This window comes from Sparus aurata, chromosome 2, assembly GCF_900880675.1.
Source record: "Sparus aurata chromosome 2, fSpaAur1.1, whole genome shotgun sequence".
In the NCBI taxonomy this organism is placed as follows: Eukaryota; Metazoa; Chordata; class Actinopteri; order Spariformes; family Sparidae; genus Sparus; species Sparus aurata.
In genome coordinates, this window is record NC_044188.1 from 19,892,791 (window position 1) to 19,910,728 (window position 17,938).

At 41.5% G+C, this 17,938-nt stretch overlaps 1 protein-coding gene across 1 annotated transcript; it reads left to right on the forward strand.

The window, feature by feature from the left end:
• Nucleotides 1–3,943: 3,943 nt before the first annotated feature.
• On the forward strand, nucleotides 3,944–17,309 carry naalad2 (N-acetylated alpha-linked acidic dipeptidase 2). Its single transcript, XM_030408405.1, has 20 exons — nucleotides 3,944–4,266; nucleotides 4,703–4,814; nucleotides 6,102–6,288; nucleotides 7,447–7,548; nucleotides 7,730–7,855; nucleotides 8,087–8,167; nucleotides 8,260–8,365; nucleotides 8,461–8,554; nucleotides 8,860–8,955; nucleotides 9,611–9,696; nucleotides 9,926–10,045; nucleotides 12,285–12,367; nucleotides 12,505–12,568; nucleotides 12,686–12,753; nucleotides 12,876–12,967; nucleotides 13,721–13,811; nucleotides 14,360–14,624; nucleotides 14,725–14,806; nucleotides 16,076–16,168; nucleotides 16,404–17,309. Exons 1-20 carry the CDS (start codon nucleotides 4,185–4,187, stop codon nucleotides 16,591–16,593), a joined length of 2,220 nt encoding a protein of 739 aa, XP_030264265.1. The 5' UTR covers nucleotides 3,944–4,184; the 3' UTR covers nucleotides 16,594–17,309.
• Nucleotides 17,310–17,938: the final 629 nt, after the last annotated feature.

The window sequence follows — 17,938 nt, forward strand, 5'->3', positions numbered from 1 at the left end:
CTTTATAGCAACCGTTTGGGGAGGCACTCTTTTCCAATCCAGAGAGAAATACAAAGAGAAAATCTGCTCTCTTAACTTGTTCTGGCCTGCACAGAGTCATGACCTCAACCCCGTCCTACATCTTGGGGATAAAGCGGAGCACAGACTGCGGGCCAGATCTTATCAGCCAGCGTCAGTGGTGAGTGCTCTTCAGGCTGAATAGAGGCAAATCTCTGCAGCCAGGTTATGATTTGTAGAGAACCATCAAGGCAGTTCTAGCAGTGATCATCATCGAAGCCTTTGGTCTACATCAGGGTTTTGTCATGCTTGTCAGGGTTTTTCTGGATGTTCATCAGGATAAACCTGTTGTTGTAGCCACGATATACAGTATCATACTGAGTTTTTTAAAATGGGGAGCAGCATGTGTTTCTACACTGGTAATACTTGTTGTGAAGGCCTCATCCACCAGAGAGCAGACTGAGATCAGGATTGTCCCAGTCCTGCTCCACATAGTTTATGTATTTAAGTTGATTGATGCTCTGTAACAGTGGTTCCCAACCTAGGGGGGCGACAGAGAATGCAGGGGGTGCGCACAACTTTGTCTGCTCTGAGGTTGTGAGGTCACCAAAATTATATTTGTGCACATCAAATGTATAAAATCCCAATAACACACCCAACTGGATGATCAAACTCTGTATAATCCAAATTGAAACATATTTTTGGCACACATTTAAATTCATTAAGTTATTTATCACCAACACCCCTATGAGGTAGGCCTATTCTGGTCCAAAATTAAACTGTGTGTGTTTGTGTGTGATACACCTGATGACACAAAAAGGAAGGAAATGTATCTATACATTGTAAACCAAGGAGTATAAGAGCAAAAACCTACAACTGTTGTTTATTTTTGCAAATAAAAGTTTGTAATTTATCACTTTATTCTTTTAGTGTATGTGGGTTGGGGTTGGGGGGGCCTGGCTTGTCTTGGACACATAACAGGCAAGGGGGGCTTCAAGGAAAAAAGGTTGGGAACCACTGCTCTGTAGTACTTTTGTTATAAGCTGTGACTGCAAGATGATCTGTTCAAAAACCCCTAATCATAATAAAACAGTAAAGGTAGGCCAAGGTGTATTGTTTTGGGACATATTACCAGTTACTCCAATCACTTTGAGACTTATATGAGATATTTCAGCCATCTAATTGGAAGTTCATTGAGATATGAGCACACTCGCTGTGATTGTTCACACAAACAAAATTCATGAATAACGTGGTAAAAATGTATTCATAGTTTATGTTTTTTTCATTGCCAAATTAGTGGTCATTACTTTTCCAGATTACTGTGTTTCTCACTGGGTAATACTCCTACTGACTTTAAAATAGGCTAAATAGCGCAGTTATAAGAGGTTGTCATCCTGTGTAATGCCTGATTCAGTCCTAGCCTTTCTGAAAAGCTTTTGAATGTAGATATTGAGATCTTAAGGTGTATCGTGATATCATCTAAAAGTATTGCAATATTTTAAGGCCATGTCACCCAGCCCTATTCAGACATACACTTCCAACAGTGCAGAATAAAAAAACAACAGTGTTGTTACATTTTATGATTACCCACGGTCCTTTAATCATGGAAAAGTAATCAAATCCAGCACTTTTTTTTTCTAACCAACCTCCCCCTTAAAACCAAAAGCTGCCGGTTTAATTAAAGTCATCTCTCCAGATAAACAACGTGTTGAGGATGAGGCAGAGCTGTGGTCTGTGTCCTCCCCACATTCCTGAGGGCAGAGAGTGTCCTCCCTGCTTCACGCTCCAGCCCTCCGCATGAAAGAACCGTCCTCCACGCCACACAGCTGCTCACAGAATCCACGAGGGGTCAAGCACGACCAAGGCTGCATGTCTCATAGTGTGGGAAAACATGCCTCTCTATAGCTCTATATGATACCCAGCAGTGTTGTAACTTAAATCTATCCTGAACAGAAATTTGAACTGAAAGTGAACTGAAGCAGGCTTTAATAACCTGACTCAGCACACCTGTTGTAACTGAAGTTAGTTAGTAGAAGTTGTGTTAGAAGCTCTGGTGACTGACAGTGTATATGTCAACTAAAGTATGACTTATGACTACATTTTAACCCACTAAGTAAAAGTTATGAACTACTTTGTCAGATGTTCGACATAATTTTTAACAGCAGGGGAGATGTTAAACTCAGTATCAGCCGAAATTGGCTTCCATACATACATAATTCAAATCTTTGTATATAATTGGAACCTTCTGCTGCGATTAAAAAGTGAGATTCTTGCTACATACGTTTTAAATCTAGCAATATTCAAGTACCAGGTAAACAAATTAACTTCATTAGACTATTAAGTCAAGTCAGGTAAATTATATTTATATATCTGTATATTATAGAGCTTTACAAGCTGTCCTTAGACCCTCGTTTCAAATAAGGAAAAACTCCACGAAACAAGCCTTTAACAGGAAGCAAATTGAAGAGACTTGGGAAGAGTAACAGAGGAAGGATCCCTCTCAGAGGGCAGACAAATTGCAGTATGTTACAAAATGATGATGACATAAAAAATACTGTTGTATGAAAGAAAATGGATCCAGGAGTAGAGGAATCTCAAGTGTCTCCAGATAAATAGGACCTGAACCACATGTCCTCATTTAAAGACCTATAGACTCTGAAGAGACCTGGAGAGAGGACAAGCCACACAAACTACAAAAACAGCAAGCACAGCCTTGAGACAGAGAGAGAGAGAGAGACAGAGAGAGAGAGAGAGAGAGAGAGAGCGAGGGAAACAAACTCCTTGGGGGCAAATCCAGAACGAAACATCACCGGCAGCCAACAAAACAACAGAGAGAGAGAGGTCCCAGGGCTGTCCAGCAAAAAGAAGTCTGGATGAAAATAGAGGGAGAGAGCAAATGAGGGAGATGTAGAGAGAGACCACACAGCTTAGCAGCTTGTGGGAAGCAAAACCAAACACAGCAGAGGTTAGAGAAATGCAGTGGTTGTCGAAAAGTTTGAAAGTTCGTTTGTTTATTTCTCTGGTAGGAGAGTGGTCACAGGCTCAAGGCCTAATGTATCAAATAATTAGCACAAAAGCAAAGTTAAGGCATTAAGATGAGTTTCTAGCATAAAACTTGACATGAAAAAAAGAATAAAGTGAAAGGACGGAAAAGGTTCTGCAGTCATCAGACTGTTGGTGAAATGACAATAACATTTGAGTAAGCACTAACTGCTGCTAACTGTAGCTGCTGTTAGCTGATTAGCTTAGTTAGCTGATTAGCTTAGTTAGCTGTGCTACTAATAGTCTAACACAGGGGCTTTGGACCAAGACGTGACACGGCTAGCTGGTTAACATGCTTCAGTAGATATCAACATAATACAGGAACATCGTAACTGTATTTTTTTTTTCAAATTCTGTTGATAGTTTATGTTATTTCTTAATGTTGTCAACTAAAATTCGTACATATTGCACATTTAAAGTGTGAAATTAGCCTCCAGAAGAGCTTCAACACTCTTTAGTATTGATTCAGTGAAAGTCTGAAAGTCTGAAAGTCATTTTTGGTTAAAGAACATCCCCTTATTTGGTGTTCAGATGATGGTGGTCCAAACTCTTCCATATGTTCTGCTCACTTCTAAAGCCATACATGATATGAGTCACATCATCCTCATCACAACACTGTGTATTGTTTTGTTTTTCCTTCATTTTGTCTGTACATGAGATTGTATCACCGTCACAGACAATTTTAGTTACTGTAGAATCAGTTTTCCACATGAGCTCAGTACCTGCTGATCCCATCTCCAACTTAAAAATACGTGGGGGAAAATTGTCCTCAGACTGGATTCTTGGCCGTCCAGCCTCTTGGTTGGGTAATAATGAGTCAGCCTTGGAGCGACCAAGGTGCACAGCGCACAATCCTCAGTCTCTTGGCCAAACATAGCACTAATGACCAGCTCTGTCATTGTGAACCCCTCCAACTTTTCACTCACTGCCTCTTTCTTTGCCACTGACAGTCACCCGGCCCCCCTCTCCCCCCTTCTCTCTCCCTCTCTCTCTTTGTCTCACTCTAACTCGCTCTGCCATGCCTCCACAGTGCACTACTTAAACAAATTACACTCTATCTCTATCTCTGCGAGCAAGCGACTCTGACTCTGCAGAGTCAGACGTGTCGGTGTGAGTGGAAGCCTCTGGGACGTACTGCTTTGAAAATGAGAAAGGAGAGCAGGTTACTCAAATGGATCTATTTGATCGTGGTCGTGACGGCTTTGTTCCTGCTGGGCTTCGCCATAGGTAAGATAAGATAAGGCAATAATCCACAAGTGATAAAGTTAATTTTGTCTCTCAGTGCTGTTAATGTTGAATCCTGAAAGTGTGTTGTTGTGTGTGTGTGTGTGTGTGTGAGAGAGCTCTAGTTTGTCTCCACTCTGACACATTTCACACCTGTCTGCCCACAGCAGGTTAACACATACTGTCCACAACCACAGCTCCATTTAAATAGGATCTCTAACATAGTGGGAATCCTTTTTTTTAGGATCCAAAACAACTGGGCAGTCGGCGAAAAATAGATGTTATTGTCCTGCTGCTTTGTCCCACTTGTATGACTGTAATATGTTTTTGGGAGAGGTCAGTTTAATCACATCATGAAGTCGTGCAGTGGTAACAGTCTTCTTGAAATCACACTATTATTCTTGAGCTGACTTTGCTGTGTTTGTGTGTTTTGTCTTAGGATGGTTTGCAAAGCCCACGCATCCAAACACCGAAAACAGCAGTGCTTCCCGCAAGTATCTGAGGGAGTTTCTGGATGAAATGCAGCCAAACAAGATCAGGGAGCATCTCAGGTAAGAATCCAGTCAACTTACTAAACCTGTCCTGCTCATCAGTCCAAGGAGTTCAAAGCAAAATGATATGATAAAAACAGTGTTACTCATTCAAAGGGGTCTCAGCAGGGGAAAGAAAAACTACTTCAAAACTCAAAGGAGACTATCTTGGAAAGGAAGAAAGTTCATAACCAAACTTTTCGATTGCACAACAGCTCAATTCTTGATGTCATGCCTCTACTAACTTCAATCAACCTCAATCTCAAACCTAACAGCACACCAGTGTGTGGGTCTTTCCACGATCATGCTGTGCAGCCAGACATTGTTCTTTAATACCAGCGGACATGTCAAAGTTTGCAAAGATACCAAATAAAACAAAACAAATCCCTCAGCTGTCACTGTATGCATTAAATAGCTTCAGTTAAGAGCTGGAACACACAGAAACACAATATAAGCATAAATACATGCTTCCGTTGGATGCTACAGTATTAGACTCACACTGTGTTCTAAATCACATACTTTTCCAGTATGTACTATTGCATGCAGTACGCATACAGTTATTTAGACATACTACATTGCCACAAAATTGTGCCTTGAACTTTCACCCTGCAGCAGATAAATCCACTGCAGTCCTTTGTGCCAAAAAAGAATGTGATGTGGAATGCAGCGGATGAGCGGCCATCTGTCTGTGCTCTCTTGATGCCCCAGCTGATGTGACTTAGCTTCCACTGCACAGAAAATTGTTGGTTAGAAAAATGACTTGTTGATGATGGCTAAATTTCGTTTGGCTGTGTCAATTTTGGGGTTCTGGAATCACACTGTCACAGCTGAGGACACACGAATAGAACAAAGCCATCATTGATGTTATTAGTAACACTTTTCTACTTTGACAAGTCAGATAATCTGCTGTGAAAAAGGTCTTTTAGCTGAATGGATTGTAATTTGTTCAAGTGAAGTCAGTCATCAAGAAACGACAGCTCTGCATGCATTTACTGTTATTGTCATTTTCGGTGGGTAGATCTCGAATATCTCAAATTAAGAAACAAAATGCAGAAAGAGATAAATAACGACTTTCACTTGTAACTTGTTATGTTGTTTACGTCATCAGTCACCTGTATCAAACAGAACTATGCACAAAGCAGAACAGACAAACTGGGAGGAATGTTGTGAATGAGATTCTCTCGCTGTTTATGTCTGATAAAGTCAATGACAATACATTGTTATTGTATGTTATAGTGTGTTTGCCTGAAGCCTTTTTCATTCTATGACTGTTTGCCGCGTCACTGACAATTAACAACCACTCTGCAGGAAATTTACACGACTCCCCCACCTGGCCGGTACAGAGCAGAATCTGAGATACGCAGAGCAGATCAGGGACGAGTGGCTGGAGTTCGGACTGGACTCAGTGGAGATGGTGCCCTATGACGTCCTGCTGTCCTATCCCAACAAATCACAGCCAAATTACATCTCCATAGTTGATCAGCTTGGCAACGAGGTACAATAAATGCGCACAGGAGACATGATCACTTGTTTGTCAAAGGCACATGTACTGAAAAAGATCAACTAAAACTAAATATTTCTTGTCCACATTTAATGTCAACCTCTCTGTAAAACGCAGGTGTTGCTTCAACGTCTGTACTTTAGTCTGGTGCAATATTGTCATTACTGTTTGCTCCCATCTATTATAGCATTAGGGTGGCAGTCAACAGCCTGTGGAGCCCAGCTACCAATTATATTATTTTAAGAGCATTTCACTCCTATGCCTTGTGTTCACAGTGAGATAACACATTTTACTGTATGCTTCTTTTGATGTTCTGAGAGCTTAAACATTCTCCATTCTGTACGCTCACACCCCTGGTGGCAAAGTATTCAAGAGATTGTCTTTTTCTCACGGACATGAACAATAACACCGATTCAGCCTAAACCCCTGAATACTCCTCAGTCTGTTTGGGGAGATAACAAAGTTTCAGTGTGCACGTGGAGATCACAAACACAGCCTCCAGCTCTCCGCTTTTCAGCTGTTAGTCCTCTCCGCAACACAGCACATTCAAGTCCAAGGTCCCTTTATAACCCTGCTATGAGATAAAACTGTCCATGTCTCTTATAAGTAGAGATAATGATACAGCACAGAGGCCAGCAAGAGACAACATACCAGGGTTTACTGCATGGCACTGCATTGAAGAACGCAATCCCGATTTTAACATTTAAGTCAATTGAGTAATACATTTCAGCTGAGAGCCATTCACTGAACAGCACACTGATCCCGAGGTGATGGCTTAAAACACGCGATGATCAGGTCAGACTGGTCAGGAGATACTGAAAGTCTATTCTGAAGCTGCCAGCGGAACAGGATCTACAAATAGCTCAGCAAAGTCATTTTAGGGCCTCTGATCACTCACCGTGTTATTTCTTATTTGCAGTAGGGGGAGGAAGACATAATCTGCAGGGTTGTTCAGAGGTGTGAGCTGATTGACTGCTTTGTTCTGACTACCACCACTTCCTCTCTTCATTCACTCTCCAGCTCACTCGACCACTACTGCTCTTTCTCTCAATCTAGAATGTAACAGAGTAAAATAAAGTGAATACATAAGAGACTCTTCTCATCAGCGTTTCTTTTCATTTCGTCGGACCTCTTCTCATTTTTGTTCCACAGGTTTTTAACTCGTCCTTGGCTGAGCCAGTTCCAGAGGGTTATGAAGATACTTCTAACATTGTACCTCCGTACAGTGCCTTCTCTGCTAAAGGACAACCTGAGGTACACACATGCACAAAAACACACAAATAACCTCATACTGACAGGAAGAAAATTATGTTTTAACACCTTTACACTGCAGCAGTAAAAGTCCTTAACATGGATTTTAAGCATGACCCACCCCCATCCTCACCTAACTGATCCGCACCTGAGTGACGTCTCCTCTTTCTGTCTTCCTCTCCAGGGGGATTTGGTGTACGTGAACTACGGTCGTACAGAAGACTTTTTCCAGTTAGAGAGGGAGATGGGCATCAATGTTACTGAGAAGATTGTCATTGTTAGATATGGGAAAATATTCAGAGGCAATAAGGTAAGAAAACTCTTATATCATAACTCGTCATGCTCACTGAATATTAGAATGTAACTGTAACCTGTCGTTAATTGACCGGAAAGTTAAAATAGCTAAAGTGCTAGTCAAGCTTGATCTGTTGGTATTTCAGTTCAGATTATTAATTCAACGCACTGTGGCATTTCAGATTATTCAAAATTCAAAATGTTCAAAGTGTCCCACCACCCTCTCACGCTCTGTGTGGCTCCACAGGTGAAGAACGCCATGTTAGCTGGAGCAAAGGGGATCATTATGTTCTCAGACCCAGCAGATTACTGGGCTGCTGGAGTCCAGGTACTACTGGTAGTATTTTACAAGTATCAAAAGGTATTTTTGTGTTCACTTGTGTCAAGTCTGTAAAACACAATTTGTGTGCGCGTGTGCAGCCCTACCCTGCCGGCTGGAACCTGCCCGGTGGAGGAGCCCAGAGAGGAAATGTTCTCAACCTAAATGGAGCAGGAGACCCACTGACACCTGGGTATCCCGCCAAAGGTGCGTACGTCTGTGTGCTTGTGCATAGAGCCTGTATGAGTGTCTACATGTGTGTTGTGAGTTTATCTAACGTAAGGCTGTCTCCTGTTTTACAGACTATACCTACAGATTCAGCCTTGAGGATGGGGTGGGGCTCCCTAAGATTCCTGTGCATCCAATTGGTTTCCATGATGCAATTCACCTGCTGAAGTAAAGGTTTTTCATTTTACAATTTATTGTATTGACCCTTTGCAACCCTAGGTGGCACTAGAGGAAAAGTCTAGTAATTACAAAAGTTATTCTAATTCAACTATGTAGAACACGGATGTAATCAATGGCAATCCACCTCGGAGTTGATGAGATATATTTTTGTCTGGACTGCCACCCTTAAACCTGCGTAATAATAATCTTGAAGTCAGGACAAGAAACTGAAACTTTCATTGGGCTCCTGAAATTGTATGAGCAGCTGGTTTCTGTTATTTATAAAAGAGTGTTGAATATTTATCATTCAACAGGAACATGGGAGGACAGATTCCACCCAACAACTGGAAAGGAGCTCTGAATGTCTCCTACAGGATTGGGCCAGGCTTTACAGATGACTTCAAGAGCCAGTAAGTGCTTTTTTATTTCTTCCATCCACTTCACTCTATAATAATATGATCCCCCAATCCTCCTCTACTGTGAAATTGTTTTTCTCTTGAATCCCTCGTCTCCTGCTTCACTGCAGTCTTCGCTCTGTGTGTGAAGTGTTTGAATTGTTTCTCTCTTTTTGTTGCTCTTTCTTTCTCACTCGGCTTTAATGACCCGGTGGCAAGCAGCCAACTGAAGTACAATGAAGGCCCTTGTGTCTCCTGTGTGTGAGAGACATACATTCACATACAAACTCCACAAAAGCATGTAGTATGTACCTATTTGCAACAACAGAAATTGGGTGTTTTTGTGCTTTCGAACAGTGATTCCCGGAGCAACATCCCCCATCACAACAAGTAGAATCAAATCTGTTATAAGGGACTTTAGCAAACATTTAACAGGGTATGATCTGAACTTTCTGTTTTTCTGTCCTCTCTTCTCTTTCATTGTGTCTGTTTGTATGTGATTGCCATTGCCACCATTGTTTTGTTACTGTTATAACTTGTTCCTCCCTTTTTCTCTAATTTCTTTCACGTTAGTAATTTCCTGTTTAGCATAGCTCTATTGATCCGTCTCTCCTCTGTATCTCTTCCCTCCCTGTGTGTTATCACCACTCCCTTAACCTGACTGTCTCAGGAAGGTGCGTATGAACATCAACACTGACAACAAAGTTACCAGGATCTACAACGTTATTGGCAGGATTAGAGGAGCTCTGGAGCCAGGTACAACATATTATCATGTTCTAATCTTTCATTAAGCTTTTAGCGACGTTATACACACAAGGAACACATGCGAGTAACATTAATAATGCCAACATGGACACGAATACTGATGTGCTGATGTAAACAGGTTAGGATAGCTTGATGAAATCATTTAAATTCATTTTGGTCAGTAAAACAAAACTGTAGCTGCTTCACTCTGTTTCTAAACCTGCGTGTTTGGTGTGTGTAGACAGGTACGTGATTCTGGGAGGGCATCGGGATGCCTGGGTGTTTGGAGGAATTGATCCGATGTCTGGTGCTGCAGTGGTCCATGAAACTGTCAGGAGCGCAGGCAGGCTACTCAGTAAAGGTGCGTCTCTGCAAGTGTGTGAGTGAGTAAATAACAGTACCAATAGTCAGTAAACAATGTCTGTGTGTGTGTGTGTGTGTGTGTGTGCGTGCATGCATGCGCGTGTGTGTGTGTGAAAGAGAGAGAGAGAGAGAGATAGAGAGACTGTCCACACATTGCTATGAAGACAAGGAGGTGTGTGTGAGTGTAGGCCTGTCATGATGATCCCGTTATCACCTATTTGTACATATTCTGTTTGATCAATGTATTTTCATCAACGCCATATTTGAAGACCTCAATATTGCCTGGTAAGTAACATTTATGTTAGAAAGTCACCCACGTCTTAGCCAACATGAAGTCAGGGCCCATATTCACAAAGAATCTTAAGGCTAAAAGTAGCTCCTAACAGGCGAATTTAGGAGCAACTCCTAAAAATAATGGGCGTGTCAGTCGTAACTTTAGGACTCCTAATTTTTGAAAATAAGAGTTATTCACAAAACATTTTAAGCCTAAAAGTAGCACCTAAGTCTGGGAGACCTTAGAAGTAGTCCAGAGGACTCCTAACTCGCTAAGACCTGGTCCCAGCCGAATGTTTTGGAGATGCTAAGTGACAGGGAATTATTAAAACGATGTCGGATGGACCGTGAAGGGACTGAAGTTGTGGTTGAGTTGGTGAGGGACGCAATAACGTTCCCAACCAACCGAAACAATCCAATAACGCCAGAGTTAAAATACACACCGGTATTTGGCTACGGGGAAAATGCAGCTCTTCGCACGGGACTAGTATTACCTGGGGACCTCAAGTGATTTAGAATTTATCCCACCACGTCCGTGTTTCGTGCGGCGCATTCGCACAGGATAAGCAAAGTCTGTGTTTTACTGACATTATCCCCGGGTCGATCGCACCGGAGCCCTTGCTGGAGCAGCACAACTGTTATATATGGATATTTTTAATATAATAACTGGTGAGCCTGTTGAAAGATGGAAAAATGTTCCTTACCGCATGCTGCAATGCATGTAATCCATCTAATCATCTTTCGAAATTTCGCTCTTTTGATGAGCCTCCTGAATTTGCACCCAAAATGCTGTCAAATGTTTCATTTATAATTCCCAACGCAGCCTCCATAATTCTCGACTGGGAAAAAGGCAGAAAAAAGGTGGAAACACAAAAAACCTTAAGAAAAACAAAAAACGACCCCAAATCACAGAGATGCCGATTCGCACGGGACTGATGTTATTAACTCATGACCTCTGTGTTTGGTGAAATATAATAGGTAATTTGCAGTGGAATTTTTACTTTACAAATTATGGACATGGCAGATTCACACGGGATTAAGATCACAGATGACCTCCGCAATTATTACAAATTACTGGCGGTCCCCAGGTTATACTAGTCCCATGTGAATAGGGCTTTTGTCAATCGGAAAAAGTTGCATTCCATCAATACACAAATTGTCTTTGACGCATGTTACAATATACTGGACATTGTTGCGAAATGGCCCGGATCAACACACGATTCCCGAATGTTAATGGAGAGTGGTTTGACGCAGCTTTTCGAGCAAATTCCGCTTTTATTGACAATTCACGTTTTTCATCGCAATCTTCTAATTTGTAGTTTTTGTCTGAAGCGTTTTTGTTTGGGGGGGGGGGGTTGCACTTCATTCTCATCATAAACACATTTCTTTATCCAATATCTTTCCATAGGCTTTGTCATGGGCTTGCAGGCTTCTTCCTTATTTTCACTTCATGCATTGCGTAGCCTAAATGACTTTTCAATGGGCTGCCCTGTCACTCAACAGCCAATCACCGTTGTCACCGCTTCTAAGTGCGTCCTTATAAAATGACGTCATCCATAGCAACAGAGAGTTACTTCTAGTTTAGGAGTTCACTGTTTTCATAACTAAAAGTAGGTCTCAGCGGCTTTGTGAATTACTTTTAAGAAACGACTCCTACATAAAAACTTTTAGTCTGATTTAGGAGGACTCCTAACGTTAAGATAAAAGTCTTTGTGAATACGGGCCCAGAATTCTTGTTTTCCATACCCTTCCAGGAAATTGATTGTTTTTTCTCTTTCACATTTTATTCAAGTTTTGGTTTTGTGATTGCATTTGTTTTGTTTCTTATCTCAATATGTTTCACATTGCAATAACAATGTATGAATATGCTTGAAAGGTCAGGCCTGCACTTTTATGCTAGGATATTATCACCTGTGGCATAAAATTATTTTAAAATGCCAATAACAATTGTCCTGTGTTTGTAGGTTGGAGGCCCAGGAGGACAATAGTATTTGCCAGCTGGGATGCAGAAGAGTTTGGACTGCTGGGATCTACTGAATGGGCAGAGGTATACATACACCGACCCATACCCCCTTATAGACATGCCCACACACACACACACACACACACACACACACACACACAGACACACAAATGCACACAAACACACGCATACACACACTGACACTTTACCCTTCTCAACAGGATAATGCCAAGCTGCTGCAGGAGAGAGCTGTGGCCTACATCAATGCCGACTCCGCCATTGAGGGTGAGTGTGTTTCTGGGCAGCTCAATATTCTCAATGAATTCAAGACAACGTTGAGGCTGAGTTTGTTTTGTTATGGTTCATGTGTGCGAGTGTGAATGCATATTTTTTTGAGTGCAGGCATGTACACACTGAGGGTTGACTGCACTCCGTCTCTACACACGTTGGTGTACGACCTCACCAAGCAGGTGAGCAGTAAAGGAACGGTCCATCTGAAAAAGATCTGAGTAAATTAATCTTGTCCATCATGCTCACTCACATGTCTTATGCCCTCCCTGGTGTTCTCTCTGTCTTGCCTCTATGCATGTAGATAACCAGTCCAGAAGAAGGAGAGGAGGGAGTTTCTCTGTATGAGAGTTGGCACAAGAGGGACAACTGGACGAATGACCGTGATGCACCCAGGTGCAAAACCTCACAATCAGATGCTTGTTTGGTTTCAGAGCCAGGGTTTACACATACTGAAATAACATCACAACGCCAATGAAATACACAGGGTTCAAGAGGAAAAAAACCTCAGCAGCCACAATAGCAATACTGCAATCAGAGGTTAGTAGAGGGCAAAACAACAGGATGAAATAATAGATCTAAGTGACAGCTGGGGATTACCAGTTCTATAATGCAACTGTTGGAGAAATTTTGCAGATTGAACACAATATGAAACACTTTTTGGTCAGTCTTGGTCAGCTAACCAAACAAATGATCAATAAATTAAAGATATGTCTGAAAGGACTGGATCTTTGTTCAAATATCAACTGAACTGCCTATTTATATTATCACAAATTTTTCCAACAATGTTAACACCCACAGAAATATAAGTCAAACTAGGTATCACATTTGGTTGCCTGTCACTATACCTTCAGAGGTAGCATGAAAAACACTAGATGATGCTTCAGAAAGTGAGGACGGAAGTCACAAACATGATTTAAAGTAAGGTGAATGAAGCTTCAAAACATCCGTGAAAATGTCGTCCTGGGTCACCTCATAGATTTCCAGTGGTAATGGTGGTTGTTTAGCAATGATGAAAACCACTCCTATGATCCCAACAACAACTTTTGTTGTCATTGTTTTGATTAAGAGATATTTAGCAGCCTAAATTACATTCTGTGCATTTTATTAAACAAAGCTCGGCCTGTCCTTTACTCCTTTGTCCTGTAGGATCAGTAAACTGGGGTCAGGCAGTGATTTTGAGGCCTATTTTATCCGTTTGGGTATTGCTGCCGGCAGAGCGAGATACACCAAGAACAAGGTGAGAAACACTGCACTTACACGTGTCTGCAAAAACATTATTCATTGTTACTGTTATTAAGGTTTACTACTGGATGTGTTTAATTACATCTTTTTGTGCTGTGTCGGTACTCTGGACTTGAAATGGTGCCAGACTGAATGTATGTTCCTGTAAACCACTGACATGTTGACACCTGGCGTTGTTTTATTTTTACCTGACGCTTTGCTCATGGTCTGGTGAGGTTAAGGCACAAAAAAAAAACTTTGTTTGAGGTCGGAAATATCTATTTCTGGCTTAAATTCCCAGTTTCGCCTGAAAAATACATTGACGGCTTGGTATTGTCAGCAAAAATGGTGCCCTTTAAGTGGTTCTATACTGGTCTCTCGCTTGGCAGCCAACTGGCCTAGTTGCCTTGTGTAATCTGAAGGTAATATGACAGATATTGTAGAAATACTGCAATGTATATGTGGGCCTTCGTAGACTCAATGTAACTCATTGAAATGTCCTTTGTGTGTGTGTGTGTGTGTGTGTGTGTGTGTGTGTGTGTGTGTGTGTGTGTGCTCATTCAGAAAACAGAGCGGTACAGCAGTTATCCAGTCTATCACAGTGTGTATGAAACTTTCGAGATAGTGGAGAAGTTCTACGACCCTACCTTCAAGAGGCTTCAGGCGGTGGCCCAGGTGAGAGGTGGGCTCATCTTCCTATTGGCTGATTCTCAGCTCCTCCCTCTTGACGCCGACCAATACGCGGACTCACTTAGGAAATATGCACACAGCATCACGCAGCTGGCGCAGACCCACCCAGAGGAGATGAAGGTGTATGAGGTGTCGTTTGGTGAGTTGGTTGTGGTCTTTGAGGGCTTCATGTGCTGCCAGCCTGCTGACTTTTCCAACAATGTCTCTGCATTTTTTTTCCCCCCATTCTTTCGTTATAGATTCTTTGTTTTCTGCTGTGGAGAACTTCACTGTAGCAGCCAGGGACTTCCATGAGCGCCTGCAGACTCTCAACAGAGCCGAGTGCGTTTAACATTTTGATACATTTCAGATGTCCAAACAAATGCTGAAAATATACAGTGTTAGTGTGCATGCTCTTTTTTTGTAGTTGCTTTGAAATATCAGGTGCACATGTACAATCTAATGCAACAGCTAGTCTACCTTTTCGAAACTCAAAACACTCATTGTTCATAGCTCACGTTTATCACTAAGGTCGTTAAAGATGGTGTGGCATCAAATTGGTGGGAAGGGAATGGTTCATAATTTGGTTCATACCTAAATAAGTTGGAAAGAATATCAGGAACCCCCTCTGAAGATAATGCAGTATTCTATTTTATGAATGTATTGGTTTATTTTAATGCACATTAATAAAGAGTGCTGCAAATGTATCATGTTACCCAAAAATGTACCTAACAAAACCACTCAGTGTACACTACCTCAAACGTTTTGGATCCAAAAGATATCACATTTTCCGTGAAAACCAAGCTTGAATTCATTAAATATGTGGTCAGATGAAAAGAAAAAACAGAATCAAGACTCTGACATTGTCCTTTAAACGTTGCTTTCCTCAAAGAAATTAGCAGCAATCACAGCCTTGCAGACCACTAGCACTCTAGCTGGCCTCTTGTCCTCTTGCGTAGTTGTGCACCAGGGCCACTACTTCTCTCTCTACTCTGATTTGAGCCAGTTTGTGCTGTTCTCAGAAGGGAGTAGTACACATTTGTCATAGGAGATCTTCAGGTACTTGGCAATTTTTCACATGAAATAGCCTTCACCTCTCAGAACAAGAATAAACAGACAAGTTTCAGAAGGACTAAGACCCACGAATGATGATGCTCCAGACACAGAGTCTAAATATTTGTAATGCTTCTTTAATCAGCAGTCAACAGTTTTCAGCTGTGCTCACATGATTGCAAGAGCACTTTCTAATGATCAATTAGCTCATTTAACACAATAAACTTGGATTAACATACACAACTGTCCACTGGACCACAGAGGTGATGGGTGCTGAAAATGGTTCTCTGTTTATTCACAGTCTTTTACCATCTTTGTAACATTTAGACTGTTTTAAATGTGATTTTCATAGAATAGAATGGTGCTTTTCTTTAAAAAATAAGGACATTTCTAAGTTATCCCAAACTTTTGAGCAGTTGTGTATGTTCTATAGAGTCAAGAGTGTGTAAAACACAATTCACGTGTGTGTGTGTGTGTGTGTGTGTGTGTGTGTGTGTGTGTGTGTGTGTGTGTGTGTGTGTGTGTGTGTGTGTGTGTGTGTGTGTGTGTGTGTGTCAGTCCTCTGCAGGTGCGTGTCATGAACGATCAGCTCATGTATCTGGAGAGAGCCTTCATTGACCCCCTGGGTCTACCTGGCAGACCCTTCTACAGGTCAATTAGTCACACACACACTCAGTCACATGTTCCCAGTGGTTTAACTGCCTTTACAGTCAAAAATCATTTTCTACCTACATGTCAACACAAGCTAGAAGTGCTGGAAAATAGATTTCTCCCTTTAATCCGAGACCATTTTGGGCTTGTTTTAAAGAAAACACTCAAAGATATTTAATCTGTAGTATCTCCAGTGCATTCCTAAATTTAACACTCCCTCTCTCCTCTGTTTCAGGCATGTGATTTTCGCACCCAGCAGCCATAATAAATACGCAGGGATGTCTTTCCCCGGGATCTATGATGCATTGTTTGACATCGAGCACTCAGCTGACCCGCAGAAGGCCTGGGAGGAAGTCAAGCGTCAAATCAGCATCGCAGCATTCACCGTTAATGCTGCAGCTATGACCCTGACACCACCTGCATGAAGCAAACCGTTTATAGCCGTGTGATCGAGCCATCTATTGACAGATATAACACCAGGATGTGAAGAGAAGGGATACGCTACCTGCAAGAAGCACAGAAATGGACGATCCCTGTTTAATGGAACAGCCGTGATTGGGGGAATGTCCAGAACTCAGTGACGCTGTGAATCACATGAACTGCCTTTTTGCTCCTCTGTGTTTTGTTATGTTGCCCCAGTAAAGAATTAATTTATGCATTTTCTTATTTGAGTTTTTGGTCACAGGGGAGTCAAATGAAATCAATCCATGTGAGCTGAAAGCAATTGTGTCCAAGTAATGTGACAGATGTGACAATTATTAACATATATGTTGATATTTTTTAATAAATTACTATCTTCAAATTCCTTATAAACACTTTAGCACACATCAAAACCAGTTTTCTCAGTTGGATCAACAGTGACTAACTTGACTAAGACTTGAAAATAAGCTGACTGTAAGTTGATGGGTAAGACACAGAATATATGTCAAAGTTATGTCAAAATATGTGAATACTATTCAGTATATTGTATCAGTTTTGCAGTTGGACAATCAGATGCTGTTGTCCTCAGTGGCCTGCAGGATGGAGAAGCTACAGTGTGAAGGCAATATCATAACATACAAGTCCTTCAGAAACAAACGATCTTTTAGTGTTGAACAACAGTAACAGACAGAGATGAAATAAAATGGACTGAAAATTTAAATGTTCCATGAACCTTCTCTAATGTTGTTTCTACATTTGATAAACACACCAGCCAACATAGCCAAATGCCATTATCACTGCCTGAAACACAGTCACAACTTGTCGCTGGTTTAAGGATTTTGTATCCACTGAAATGATTGTAGATATAAGGATGATGCAGGAGGACATTATGCTCAAACAGATCTGACTTTAGGTGACGGCACTGGGAGTGAAGAAAATACCAAGGAAGTGTTTGACATCTTCCTGTTGCTGACCCTGTCGGAGGAAGGGCAGGTCCAGACAGGTTTGCGTGATCAGCCCAGCCTTCTTCAGCGACACCTTGATGTCTGCAGCCATCAGGTTCACTCTGCCTCTGTTCAGAACAGAATGAAGGAAAAAGTTTGGATCTTTGTCACATGCTTCCAGTTTTTAAAACACACGTACAATGCTTTCTTTGGGCAGATGTTAGTAAATGAAAAACCCTCTCATTTCTATTACATCAGTTGTCTGAGTTCTGCAGCTATTTGTTGTGCTTCTTCAGTTATTTTGGGTTGATATTTACAAGATGTTTAGATTTCAGGGTTTTGATATCACAGGCCATCCTTAGCATGCAGTCTGCCACAGTGGGTTTAATTATATTACCACAAGAGG

Excerpts from the sequence above, each read along its gene's own strand:
- naalad2 (XM_030408405.1), top strand. The coding sequence starts at position 4,185 with ATGAGAAAGGAGAGCAGGTTACTCAAATGGATCTATTTGATCGTGGTC. Across the intron at positions 4,815-6,101 it reads AAGATCAGGGAGCATCTCAG|GAAATTTACACGACTCCCCC; the intron begins GTAAGAATCCAG and ends ACCACTCTGCAG. Across the intron at positions 16,169-16,403 it reads CCTGGCAGACCCTTCTACAG|GCATGTGATTTTCGCACCCA; the intron begins GTCAATTAGTCA and ends CCTCTGTTTCAG.